Below are 14,635 nucleotides of genomic sequence, written 5' to 3'. Positions count from 1 at the left end.
AGTGGTTTGTTTTCATAGAATATCCTAAAACTTCCCCATCCTAATAACCATCTTGCCTTGAATGTTCAACTTCCCAGCTGCCAAGTCCACAGACATGCTTATTCATATTGAGAAATCTACCTCAACTTGCTTTGGAATACTATATGTAGGAGTGCAGTAAACTCAGGGTCAATTTTACAAATGTTAATAATATAATAGAGGAAGGAGCCAAGTATTTCAGGAGAAATGGCTAAGAGTTTAACCCATTCCTATCTGTACTTTCCCACAGTTTATTGAATTATGCCCCCAAAAATATTTCTGATGAAAATACTACTTTTTAAAATATCTATCTGAAATGAACCTAATTGTAAATGGTATACCTATTTTATGGTATGTGCAATAACTTCACAAAATAACACAATTCTTGGAAATGTGTGGCCTTTGCCTGAGTCAGGCTTCTAAACTCTTAAAGCCGATTGTATTACAGATGTCTTGGAGAAAAAAAACTTAATAGGTAGTACTAAACAAAGTGCACTCAGCAGCCCAGACTTCCAAGTGCATTCACAGAGGTCTTCTCTGTGGTTGATTTCAAATAATACAGGTTTTCTGAAAAGCTGAACTCTGCTTTTTAAAGCTAGGTAGATGGGATTTTTCTCTTGAAGTTTGTAGGAAATCAGTGTCCGTAAATAAAAAGGGAAAGAAAACTGTGACTAGCAATTGAAGATGTTGATTGACAATGATTTAGAAGTTCTGATCTGTGTTGGCTTTTCTTTCTTGGTCCTTCCATTATCCAGCAATGAAAACACACAATAAGATCAAAAGACAGAAAACAAAGTATTGGGTGGAGAAGGACAGGGAGGCCTTCTGTTAAATGTAAAGAAATATATAACCTTCATCCTAAAAGAAGAACAGGGAAGGAAGTACCTTTTGAGCTAACTATAATGAACTTAATGGCAAACGGTGAAAGAAGAAAGGCTTGGGAGCCCTCTGTAGCAATAAACTCCTGAGAAAATTAGTTTTTCAATGTGTATCTCTAATATTATACAGCAATATTTCCCATGTTTTGATGTTTTAAAAGTGGAAAATCATTTCAGCAGTGTAGCTGAAATGTAGGTAATCCTTAAAAACTTGTCCTTGTATTTACACCAGGATTGAAATCCTATCCTGCTTCTGCTTTTTAAGTAGTCTTTTTTTTTTACCTCCAATTTGGGCAAGTTATTAAACCTCTTCAAATTTAATTTCTTCAGTTATAAAATGATTAAAATAATACATAGACATTATATTGTTATGAAGAATACATGAGGATAGGGCTTACTATAGTATCTAGCACATATGTTATCAATAAATTGTTATTTTATTATTATTACTAGTATTATCAAGATCACTGAATGTACAACTTCCCCTGCATAGTCTATACCTTGGGAGATTTTAGCATAATTTTCAAGCCAAGTTTGACCTTCTTCAATCTCTCACATTTGACAACCTGTAAAATTTCCTGATTTTGACAAATTTATGCTCATGGTGACTCTCATTTAGGCTCCTAGACAATGTCTGACCCTGTCTTCACATGCTTTTAAAAATGGCTACCAAGCTCACTGTTGTGACACCTAGCACCTGTCAGTGATTCAGAGCAACTACTAGAATCACAATTTTATAACATAAGTCCTAGGGCATCATGTCAATGGGAAGGCTATTATCAACACTGGAGATATTAAAAGAAGAATGAAGGGAAAAGGGAGATATTAAAAATCCAAAGGGGAAAAAAGATTGCACTGAAATGTTTTATTAAGAAAATAGATTCAATTGCTTTCTTATTGCATGATCTAACTTTGATGATGTATTCAGTCAGCCTGGCACAACACCAACTGTATGCTCCACCTCTGTTCTTAATGCTCACTTTACTATGTTCTCAACAGTCTACTGGATATAAACTACTCACTAATCTCTGGATCCTTTAGGTGCCTCAGTCCTGGGGAAATGCATGCTACATAGAATCCTGCAACTGATCTTTGCATTAATTCTGATCTCTAATGCCCAGACCAGCTTTGCAAAGAAAGTAAACACGGAAAAAACAAAATATAAGATGCCACAGTTTATTGCTTTATTTAAAATATGAATAACCCTGAATGAATATCTATTGTTTACATAAGTCACATTGAAAGCATGAATTATATTAGTTACTTTCTGTTCAACAATCAATTCTCAGCTCACTGAATTTTAAAGTAGACTTGACCATTCATAAGTGACTCAATGTACAGTCCTAAATAGCTCCTTGCTCAAAACTGAACTGTTTCCTGTTGTTTTTGTTCTTTCTTCAATTATATCCTCCTTGAACTCATACAACTTCTATTAATACCAACAAAAATGAATTAACTGAGAATAGGCTCCCACAATATTTGGCAGTCAAGTGCAATTTTAATAGTACAATTTTTATCTTAACTTTAATAACTGGAATGTAATTTTTTTTAATGAGAGTTACTTTGGGGCTATATTTGAATCCTAATTCTCACTTCCCATTAACTTTTAGTCAAATGTTTCTGTTTTGAAACATGTAATTAAAATATTCAAGGTTTTAATGCAATCATTCCTAGGAGAGATACCTCATATTCTCTTCTTTTGCCTCTTCTAAAGGAACTGTGTATGTCAAATTCACTGTCAATTGAACATCACTTATGTATTCTAATACCCTAAGCTCAATTTATTTTTTAATTTTCCTTTATATTTTTCATCACCTGCCATGCCAGTCTGTAACTTAACATATCCTAATGAGTTCATACTGCTTGCTGGGGTATGGATGAAGTTCCTAATTAAAATGAACTCACTATTATGAATATATTTCTAACAGTAAATTCTGTCCTTAATCATTAAAAATGGTAGTTCTGTACCCAAAGGTTACTTTCTTTCTTGTAGCATAATGAACTCTTTTCTTAGCCTTTACCTTGTATCCAGAAAAGTATGCAGTTTTGTGATCCAATTAAACTCCTTTCTCATGACCTCATCCTTTCAAGAAAATATTTGACATGACCACAACTGGAAACCAATTAAAATGTAACATTTGAATAGCTGGCCCTAAATAACATACTACTGTCCAAAATATTCTCATAGGTAGATTACATTTTTTTAAATTAATTCATTTGCTGAAATTTAGGAAAAGACCAAGAAGGTAGAAAGGAGAAATGGATTTGTTATAGATCATCTAGTTTCCCAATTTGGTAATTTAGGTTTCAAAGGACTGGCTATAACTTCCTAATGTAGTTCTTTGTGGCTGCTTCTGATCCGGTCCCCATCAAACAAAAGAAACAGAAAAATCATCAATAAGATCTGTTCCCAAGATACATCCCCCCAAAATATCCAGAATGTATTTGTCCAATATCACCCAGGTCCAATCAGCAAACTAATAACATGAAGTATATTTATTAATTCATCATACAATAAATAATTATTGAAATATGGTGGCAGATAGAGCAAGAATAGTGAAGGATGATAAAATTGAGACAATAATGATTTATTATGAGGCTTAGATTTTTGTAAGACTTACAAACATTAGCTGGTATAATAATTATTTTTAATAATGCACTGATATTGATTATTATATTGGTATTTTAACAACTTTATTGCTTTGCCTTGCATTTGAGAAGGGAGACTAGAAAAGAAAAAAGGAAGATAGGGGGCAGTATAGGATGGAAGGGAAGACTAGAGGGTGGATAAAAGGAGGAAAGATAAAGCTAGTGAGGTAACAAGCTGGAGGGAGAGAAAGAGACTGAAAGAGAGAGATTGAGATCAGCTGCTTTATAATGTTTTAGCAAGATATTACTTTACAATTATTATTCATAACTAGTTTTACCTAGACAAGCAAGAAAAGAGGTACAGAGGTAGGCAGTCTTGGGGCAATGTGAATTGTCTTTGTGTTGTTGTGGTTTGTTTTTGTTTTGTTGCTAACTAGCACAATGCACCAACATGTCAAATAATACTTTCACTCTATTTTAATTTTATGAGATAACATGGCCTCCCTCAGTAGTCCATTTTCTACTTTATTGGAGAATTTCACTCATTTTAGATTAAGTCAGCCTGCCATGTGCCTGGAGCTATTCACTTTACAATAGCTAAATTTCATAATTGGTTATAGTTTTGAAAAAGTTGATTTTTGGAAGATGTTTCATTTGGAGGATAGGTATGGTGGACTGCAGCTGGGTCCAGAGGAACTTTTCAGGGAGAAAATGAGCAGGAATGGCATACATATTTTTTTTCTCCCTTCCCCCCACCCTAATACATTTTTATCATGAAAGTATTATAACTGCTTGCTCATGGAACAAAGCATTCTTTTGATATTTTTGTTTATTTATGAAACCCAATCAATTTCAAAATGAGATGTTATCATTATTAACCAAGGTACGTCTACTCAATGTCAAAATAAGATTTAAAATGAGAAAAAAATAGGGTTATTTTGATTACTTTGAAATATCGTGGCATTGGAACAATATAACTTCTCTGGAACTCCTCACTGAGGTCAAATTTCATACTGCAGATTAAACAGATAAAAAAGTAGCCTTGACAATTAAATTAGTAGAGCACAGATCTAAAATTTTTAATGACTTTAAAACTTATTGAAACAAAGTAATGTAATTGGGAGGCTTTTAAAAGTTACATGGGGAGGGCCATTACTTATGTAAAACATTTTCAAACGTTGTGGGTAGGATACGTGTATCACCAGGGGTAGGAGTCGGGGGCTAAAATATAGTTTTCTACTCCCACACCGAGGGATAGTTCTAATACACAGGATATAGCAAAATTGTGGAGTGGTGTAGGGAAAATAAAAATATTTAAAAGATAATTCTGATCCATACTTACTCCACCTCCCAAGCTGAGAACCAAGGTCATGAAGATTACACATTTTGAAATTAAATACAAGTGGGTACAATCCCAGTACAATTATACACGTTGTTTATCCTAGTTCAAACCGGTTTAATTTGATGAGCTTATTTTCCTTAGGTATAAAATGGCAAGTGCAATGAATGACTACCTCAGATGTTGTTAACATAAACACAATGATTAGTTTTTAACTACCATTTTTGAGTGTTTGCCATGTGCTGATCACTGTGCCAAAGCACTTTACATATATACATTTAGGATTATATGAGCCAATGCATATTAAAATACCTGGTAGCATGCCTAGCATGTGCTAGGCACTAAGTTGTTAGTTTGTTTTTCTTTCAAGTGCCATGCAAATAGGTATTACAAATAAATACAAATATAAATAAAGCCAAATAAGACAAAGAAGTTGCCTTTAGTAAACATATATACTAGTGGTTAGACAGTCCTGTAAATGGATAGACAACATCTTGTAATAAGTGCCATTATATTGATAAACATAAAGATTAGAGATGGCATAGAAGAGGAAATAATCAGATAATGGTAATCAATGGGCCACTTCTGTCTTTCCTTCTTCTGCCTTCCCTTTTTCTTCCTATCTTCCATCTATTATCCCAACAAATGTCCAAAGTTATGAGTGAATGCAATTTTATTGTGGAAGAAGAGAGATTATTCCATTTCTATTCTCTTTCATTACCCCATCAAGCTTTCATTCCAAAGCTGCTACGAATTGGCATAAGAATATAATGGTTATCTTTATATTTTTAAAGTTTAGTACCATATTGCTCTATATTATATTGTGGGTGAAAGCTATACCAGGAGATTGTGTATGTGAGCTAACAGAAGCCTTGGTGTACTATGGTGTGGAAAATCTCTTTGAATGAATGCAATTAGTATCTACCAAGAATTCCATAAATAAACTTGTTAGCAAACAAAAACAACAAAAAACCTCCAAAAAACTCCCAAATCTGTGTTTATATCAGTGATCCTCAACCTGTGATTCTGGTGTTAAGTGCTTCTTTTTGGGCATCTTATACCATTTCGTCTTATCTACATGTTTAGAGAAAGCCTGGTGTCATGAGGCATAACACAGTTGTTCACCAGAGAAATATTAATTACATCATACAAGGCATGGAAAAAGATGAGAAAGAAACACCTAAAATGTCCTAGATACTCAAATGTGATCTCATACAATATTATGTTTAATCTTCCCAAATGCCATAAAATTTTGGCATGTGAGTCAATGAGTAAGACAATTTATATTCTCAGCACTCCATTCTCTTCCTTCCTTGTCATCCATCATTTTATTCTAGAGAAAAGAAAATCCTCAGAACTTTGCCCTAGGCATGACTGCCTTTCTTTCCCGATGATGCTATCAGTCTTGATGGAATCAGACAGAGTACTCTGTTTATGTTTGTTTGTTTGCTCCCTTGAATCTCTGTAGACCATACTAGTTGCCTGCTTTCTTTTTTCTCATGTTCTTCATCCTTTCACCAATAACACCTCAGGCAGAGTTCTCAGTGCAACTTGAGTATCTTTCTAAAGTAGTTTTTAAACTTCAGCAGAAGTATAATTTTTAGCATGCAAAAGTATTACCTGGGGAGCTTGTTAAAAATTCAGGTTTCTGGAAGTCAGCCCCAGAGATTCTGATTCATTTGATATGGGGTGGAATCATGGAATCTAAAATTTTAGCAAGCACTGCTGGTTACTCTACTGTATGAGGTTCTTAGCCCTTGGAGAAACATGATTCTAGGCTGTGAGTAATCTTCTCCTCAGCTTCATTATTATCATTTCTGGCTAATGCAACATTTCTGTCACTTCCTTAACAGCTTTAGCACCAGGCTACCACCAGTCTGCCTCTCCACAAAATGCCCTACCATTATTCTTAGGGAATTTGGCATCCATTTTGATGAGCCTTCTAGTACCCTAGCCAAATCTCTCTTGATCACAATCTTTAAAAGTTATAGTTCAGATTTTGGCATCATCTTGAATTGTCCTAACATTTTACATTTTAACTTTTAAAAACATCCTGTTTACATAAAAACATTTAATCCTAACTTTCTTACTTCCTAACTTTTAATAAACTGTTACTTCTACTGGATAATAAAGTGTTCAGTCTTTCAAACTGTCCTTATTTACCCAATCAATGATGAAAATAGAAACCTCCAGTTATTTCATGCCTACTGTGTGTTAAGTTCTCTACTCAGCTTTTAATTAACATCATTTTGCAAATATCCATGAGGCTGTTATTATTAACCTCATTTTACAGATGCAGATGAGGCACAAAGACACCAAATAATATATCCAAGGATACATAATTTGTAAAAAGAAGAAACTGTATTTAAAACTATATCACTGTAAAACCCTTATACTGACTGACCTAACCTTCTTACTCAACTTAGATAAAATGGTCAAGACATTAGTTTTTGTTGACTCCTCTCGACCTTCCATGGTACTCATCCATTCTTGCCTATATATCTTTACTTAACTATGCCATTTACCTGGAATGCTTTTAAAAATTTTTTTTTTCAACGTTTATTTATTTTTGGGACAGAGAGAGACAGAGCATGAATGGGGGAGGGGCCGAGAGAGAGGGAGACACAGAATCCGAAATAGGCTCCAGGCTCTGAGCCATCAGCCCAGAGCCTGACGCGGGGCTCGAACTCCCGGACTGCGAGATTGTGACCTGGCTGAAGTCGGACGCTTAACCGACTGCGCCACCCAGGCGCCCCAGGAATGCTTTTTAAAATGGATAAATCAAGAGCTCCCAAATCTTCTCTTTTTTAAATTTTTGTATTTGAAACCATTTTATTTTTCTTCCCATTTATCACTTGTCATAGAATGTCTTCTGTGAGTTCTTTATATATGTCTTTCCCCTAAACCAGATTATGAACTCCTGGAGCAAGAAGAAGGGTATAGTAAGTAGGAAGAACTCTCTCTATGGACTCAGGCTGACCTTGCTACACATCAGAGTTACAGCACTTACTGACCATATGATCTTATAAGATACAATGTCTCTAGTCCTTAGTTTATTATCCATCAGAATTAATATTTATCACACAGAGTCATGGTGAGAATTACATAATGTCTCATATTTCATGTGTCTGGAATAACAACTTGAATGTATTTGGCACAATAAATACTGAACTATATTCTCCCTGACACTGTTTCCTGCCTCTCATCCCCAATACTGATTAGTAAAAAGGAGGTCACATTTATTGCATATAGTGGAAATGTAGGAAAAGTCAGCTATAGCAGGAGCTGGAAAAAACAACTGCCCGTTGCTGATAGAGTATGATGTACTGATGAACTCAGGGTATGATGTAGAATAAATGGAAAACACAGAATAAAACCTACATCTCGAGTCCATTGTTAAGCTTAATCCTTAAAAGGATATGTCTAGTTAAATTAGTCTTGACATATTTGCACAGTAATTCTTAAATTAAAAAATAAATTAATAAATGAGATTTTGAGTTCATAAAGTTGAGGGAAGTCTCTTCAGTTTAACCACATTTCATTCAGCATATTTATCTGAGTCACTAAGAGCTAGAGGACTTATGATTAAGTTCTACATTTGTATCTCTTTTCCAGTAAACTGATCACTTGAAAAAGCCTTATTAACCCACTGACAACTATATCATATGTGGATAACTTTAATTGCCAGTCGTGTTAACTTTATATATTTACTATATCTGAAAATTCTTTTGAAATATGTCATTTGGTCACTGGTTTACACTTGTTTTCCAAGTAAAATAGAGGAGGTCCTTTGTCATGAGTACATTAGATTAATAACACAGGTATAAGTCAACATGTTTAACTGGCTTACATGGAACTTTTCCTCAGTCAAGCAGCTAACTTAAACTGACCCTCAAAAATGCATCTAGTTTCTCAATGTCAGATTCAATTTCTCCAGTAGGTTGCTTGTGTATATAAGGGTCCTGCCCCTCTTTTCTGAACATTTTGTGTCTTCCAAGGTTATGACACTATGCCAGATTATTTTTCTCTTGTTATCATGAGCAAAACTCACTGAAAGTTTGAAGCCAGTATTACATGTTGTTATATGATTGTTCAGGGGCAGAATGATACTCAGTTCCATTAGGGGACAGCCCTTAAATGTCAAGAGACCAGAAGGTTTGTTAAAAATTGGACTTACCCTAGTAGCTCAAAAAGAACAACATGGCCAATATTCTACCACCATTTGAGAATAGAAGAGAAGTCCTGCTGTTCGTTGCTGGCATGGTTTACAAGAAATCTAACTCCAGGGAAGATATTCAGATCAGCAATAGCTTGTATTCAAAAGTCAGCCTTTATTTTCCTCTCTTTTTAAACTTTAGTGATGGGAGCATGCAAGTCATATTTTAAGGAGATAAGATATTTGCATGTTAGGGGCTATATGAATGGCCAAGAAAGGGGTAACCTTACATTTTTAGGCTTACCATGATTAGTGACATCTGAGATTATACGGGTTGTGTTTTTAAATATAGATGTATCTAAAAACAAGATAAGTAACAAACGTACTTATACGAAGAAATAATAACTCTGAGAACTTTACCTAAATATGTGCCTTAGTTCTGCAAGTTCTTTTTCTTCGATTTGAAGGTCATCTTCTAATCTTTCTATTATAATAACATAAGATTCACTGACTTTCTTCTTCCATTCATCTAGTAAAGAAAAACAAATGAGACTGATTCATAGCTGCGCTTTGCAAAATGTAGACACAGATCATAACATACAAGTAATTAAAACTCCGGTTTTTAATTCTAAATTCTATAATACTTAATTTAAATTACTGACTGTGAGCTTAAAATGCAGATGTTTATTTTTAAAATGCAATTATATTGAATTGTAGTAATTAAGAACCCATTTGATATTGGATAATATATTTACATAGAAGAATATATTTGACTTATTTCATTTGATTTTATTGCATTTTAATTACAGCAATCTTTAGTTTCTAGACAAAAGTTTTTAGGTTTCAAATTATAGATATTTAAGATATAATTCTAAAATCCCTATATTCAGCAGTATTCCTAAGAACATTATACCTAGCAACTAATATACTTTTGTAAGAAATTTTCTGTTTTCTCTAAAAATCTTTCAGAGAAAAATAATTTGAGTTCAGATATCTTAACGGTTTCATATAATACATTATCATATCCTCCATGTAAAAAATAACAGATACTCCAATGAAATGTTAATTATCTATAGCTACAGAACCATGTTACACTTAGGGCATAAGAATAATTACCAGTGCAAGTTTGGGTTGGTCTAGATTTATAATTTCCCATTTGTTAGAGGTGTCTTCTTGTCTCCAGTGCAGTTCCTCAGGTTACAAGATTCCAAGTTCAAGTGCAGTGACAGTCCAGTTGAAAAATACTTTGATAGTCTGGCTAAAAATAAGCTGACTGCCAAATGGAATGTCATGCAACAATGACAAAGAACAAAATAGTTTGTGCTTTCAAGGGTGAACTCATAAAGGGAACTAATCAGTCTGTTTAAAACAGCTGTATCAAAAATAAATAGTAAATGTTTCAATGGGATTATTTACCTTATCAATTGATTATCTACCCATGAATACTTTCATGGGTCATTTCTTTAGTAGGTAAATTTAGAAAGCGGTTCAGTTACATCTGAGGTTCACAAAGAGCTATTAAAACTATCTAGAGCTTCTTTCTAGTCATTTACCCGAGTCAAAGTAATGCCAATTGGAAAAGAGTAACTGGTGATAGAATTTGTCTCCCCATATAAATATGGAAACCCACATCTTATGTCACGCTACTAATAGAAATAAATGTAAGTTTAGCCTATATTAGAAGTACAAAATTGTAAGAAGAAATTCTCAACATAGGCCATGATTAATTTTTAGCATGTGCTGATTATGTTAATCATAAGAATCATGGAGAAGAATCTAAGACACTGAGTTCCACCAGCAGCAATTCATAAAATAACAAGATTATGAATAATTAGATTAAATGTTTTCTGTGGGATGGATACTAGTCTGAGTACTTTATACACATTTGTCATTTATACCTCATAGAATCCTGCAAAGTATATATTATTCCCATATTATGGATGAGAAAATCCATATGTGCTAGTAGGCAGAAGAGTCTGGAATCAATTCTGGGTCTATATATTTCTGAAATTCAAGCTATATATTAATGTTAAATCTCCCATAATTCCTCTTTTATTCACCTTCCATTTATTTCATGGGGGATATTCTCTTTGTGTATGCATATATCTATTGATATAAATGAACTCAGGGTATGATGTAGAATAAATGGAAAACACAGAAAGAAAAGTTATCTGATTTTTAACTATGTATTTCTTTTGGGTAATGTAATTATACCTAGAAGATATAGATTTCAATCTTGAAATTCATCTCCAGAGGATATAGTTTTAATGTGACAGGTATGAATTTCACATTTACCATAGTTGAATATTCAAAGAATTTTCCCTTTTTGAAGTCAATGCTTAGACAAGTTTAGGATTCCTCACACCTTTTTCTCAGCAAAGGTAATCTAAGCTCCAGAGGGAGGGCTTCCATACTGATCATAATATATAGCTAAAGAAGTAGATATCTGACTTCATGGACATCTCTCCCTAGATAAAACTCTCCCTCCCCTAGATAAAACTCTCCTTATCTCTCATCTGCCATGGCTTTTGTTGTCTGCTATTGTGTAGGGGCCTCTGGTTACTTGGTCCATGCATTCTGCATTTTCCTTGTGAGACCCTCATCTCCTCAGGTCAGAAATTCTTTGCTTTCCCCAGACATACTACATTAAGGCTCATTGACCCAGGCACTGATGTCCTCAATGCTTGGTATTGAAGACCAAGCATTCGGTATAGTCCCAGAAACCATACTGGTTAGTCTTCTTTAAGAGACTTGCAATCTTCCAAGGCTACACCTTGGGAAATAATGTACAAGCTCTCCCTTCTCTCAAATTGCGCTAAACAATCCATGGTTTCCATACCTTGAATCCAGAGGGACAGGGATGGGAAGCAGGGCTGCAGGCTTTCTAAAAGACATCTAAATCTATTTTTCCTTATCTTCTTTCTTATTTCTCCCTCAAACCTTACACGTGTGTGTATGTGTGTGTGTGTGTGTGTGTGTGTGTGTGTGTGTGTGTGTCTGTTTACTGCCTGTACCGGTGAAGGAAAAACTAGTTCTTATATCATTTTGCATTATTTTTCCAATTTCTTGTTTAGGATATAAATTTGATGCATTAATTTTTAGGATTTTTCCTTTTGATTTTCAACAATATTGTTATTCTTTCAGAAAGGCTAGCTCTTAAAAATAAAATATTTGGCTTTCAAAAGCTACAATTTGTGCTATCAGTTTGAAAATCCAATCAGCAACTCAACTGAATTTTTCTATACTCTGAGGCAATAAATTTTATTTATCCTACCCACCCCACCCCCAAAAAAAGGGTAGGATAGCAACATAAAAATTCAGGAAAAATGATCATCTCGATACCTAAAATATTAATGTTATTGAACTATAACAATTTCCTACTTTCAAAGGAACAATATCTACAAACCACTTTTATGAATGTGATTTAGGTCACAGGTTGAGGGCAGTGGAATAACCCTCCTGAATGCCTTCATGAAGGTGAAGAAAAGGCTGGAATAAGTAAATGACCCAGAATAATATATCCTATTTTTCTTTCCTAAAGAATGTTGGAGGGGATCCACATGGAAGCAGGAAATACTTTTCCCACTACTGAGTACATTTCTGTAAAAATTACTTCTTTCTACCTTGAGTTGGCCACATGCTCTAGACTGAATCCTGCTCTTCTCAGCTCGGAGACTCCCAAAATTCAGAAAGCATATTATCTCATATATTATCAAAAACACAACCTAAGTACAAAAGTGGTAACCTTCTCAAACTTCAGTGAGCATAGATGCCACCTGAGGAACTTTCTGGGTTCCATTCCCAGAAATTCTGATTCAGTAGATCAGTACTAGCCCCAAGGAATCTGAATTTCAACATAAATGCCTAGTGATTCTAATCACTCAGGTAGATGCTACTTTGAGTAGCACCATTTTAAGGTTGCTTAAAGTGAACTTACCTGAAAGGTTTTGCATTTCTGAATTCACTGTAAGAGAAGAGAAAACACTGGAGTAAAGAGAAAAAGAAGATTGTTCAGATTCTCAAAGAGGTCCATACTATGCTAATCACCAGGACAACAGATGATTTGATGTACATGTACAGTCTCTATTGTAAAATGAATCACAAAAATGGAAGCAACCAAGATGCCTTTTCAAAGGTAAATGAATAAACAAACAAATTATATATACATCCATGCAATGGAAACTTATTCAGTAATAAATAAAATGAGCTACAAAGCTAAGAAAAGTCATGGAAGAATTTTAAATGAATATTGCTAAGTGAAAGAAGCCAGTTAGATAAGGCTACAAACTATTTAATTCCAACTATATGACAGTTTGGAAAAGGCAAAACTAAAGAGACAGCAAAAAGATCAGTGTTGTGGGGGGAGCAGGGAGAGTGGGAGGAATGAATAGGTGGAGCACAAGGATTCTTTAGGGTTGTGAGATTACTCCGTATGATACTGCAATAATGAATACCTGGCATTTGGAAAAACCAATAGAACTGTAAAATACAAATGTAAACGATGGGCTTTAGTTAATAATAACATATCAATATTGGTTCATCAATGGTAAAAAAAAAAAGTACCACGATAATTTAAGATGCCAATAAAAAGGCAAACTACTATGGGGGGGTGGGGGTGAGGAAAGAAATAAAGAGTATATGAGAACTCTCTGTATTTTCTGCTTAATTTTTCTAATTTTTCTGTAAATGTAAATGTGTTTTAACAGAAAAGTCTATTAATTTTTAAAAATTAAAGAAAAATATAAAATAAGACCAAAAAAATAATTCTCTAACAAGGCTATTTGAGTTTTTCAAGGAATATTTATAACTTATAAGGAAAAGACTTCTCTAAGGAATACAGTAAAACCTTAGTTTGTGAGCATAATTCGTTTCAGAAACATGGTTATAATCCAAAGCACTTGTATATCAAAGCATATTTCCCCACAAGAAATAATGTAAACTCAGATTATTTGTTTCATAACCCAAAAATATTCATATAAAAATGATTACAATACTTTAAAATAATACAAAATAAAAAAATACAAAATATAAAGAAAAATAAACACTTGTTTTCAAAAACCTTCCTGGCTGGTGTGAGGGAGACGAAAGGGAGGAGGGTTATTGTATAGGATGACTTTCACTACCACTATCACAATGGAATCACTGCTGTCCATTGGCTCAATGGAATCTTTTTCTGCATGGGGGCCATTGTATATGCTTGCAGGGATGTTGACTACAGCACCGTATTAATAAACTCTTGTCATATGCAGTATTTAATATAACTGGCAATTAAGGCAGCAGCAAAAGGGTCTGTATTGCAGGCAGCCCAACCTAGAAAGAAGCAAAGCATTCCTAAACTTACTCTTGTATGGAGAAGCAAAAGATTGTCCATAGGTGCTTTGAAGTGACAAAAAAATACACTAGTGCCAGTTGTAGGCACCTTCCAATGTTCTGAAAAATCACTGATTTATGCCAAACACCTCAGCCTGAGACCGAGCATTAAAGGATGGGAGATGATCACCCACAATCCCTCAGAGAGAGAGAGAGAGAGAGTCCATTGGTTGCATTGTGATCATTTGAACATTTGGCATCATGTGCTACTTGTATTGCAAGATGTTGCTTGTTTACCAAATTAAAATTTCTTAGAAATGTTTGCTTGTCTTGTGGAACACTTGT

General features: G+C 34.2%; 1 protein-coding gene across 1 annotated transcript in view; it reads right to left on the bottom strand.

The window, feature by feature from the left end:
- LOC122480639 (serine/threonine-protein kinase TNNI3K) overlaps nucleotides 1-10,248 on the bottom strand; it is a 291,341-nt gene extending 281,093 nt beyond the window's left edge. The window contains exons 1-2 of the mRNA XM_043575277.1: nucleotides 10,097-10,248; nucleotides 9,401-9,509 (exon numbers count right to left, since the gene is read on the bottom strand). Of these exons, the coding sequence (XP_043431212.1) occupies nucleotides 9,401-9,509; nucleotides 10,097-10,136 (149 nt within the window). The 5' untranslated portion in view covers nucleotides 10,137-10,248. The remainder of the gene's footprint in view (nucleotides 1-9,400; nucleotides 9,510-10,096) is intronic.
- Between the last annotated feature and the right edge of the window lie 4,387 nt (nucleotides 10,249-14,635).

The sequence above is a fragment of the Prionailurus bengalensis genome, chromosome C1 (genome assembly GCF_016509475.1).
Source record: "Prionailurus bengalensis isolate Pbe53 chromosome C1, Fcat_Pben_1.1_paternal_pri, whole genome shotgun sequence".
NCBI lineage: Eukaryota > Metazoa > Chordata > Mammalia > Carnivora > Felidae > Prionailurus > Prionailurus bengalensis.
The sequence above is the reverse complement of the archived record's forward strand: the minus strand, read 5'-3'. Positions and strand labels throughout refer to the sequence as shown.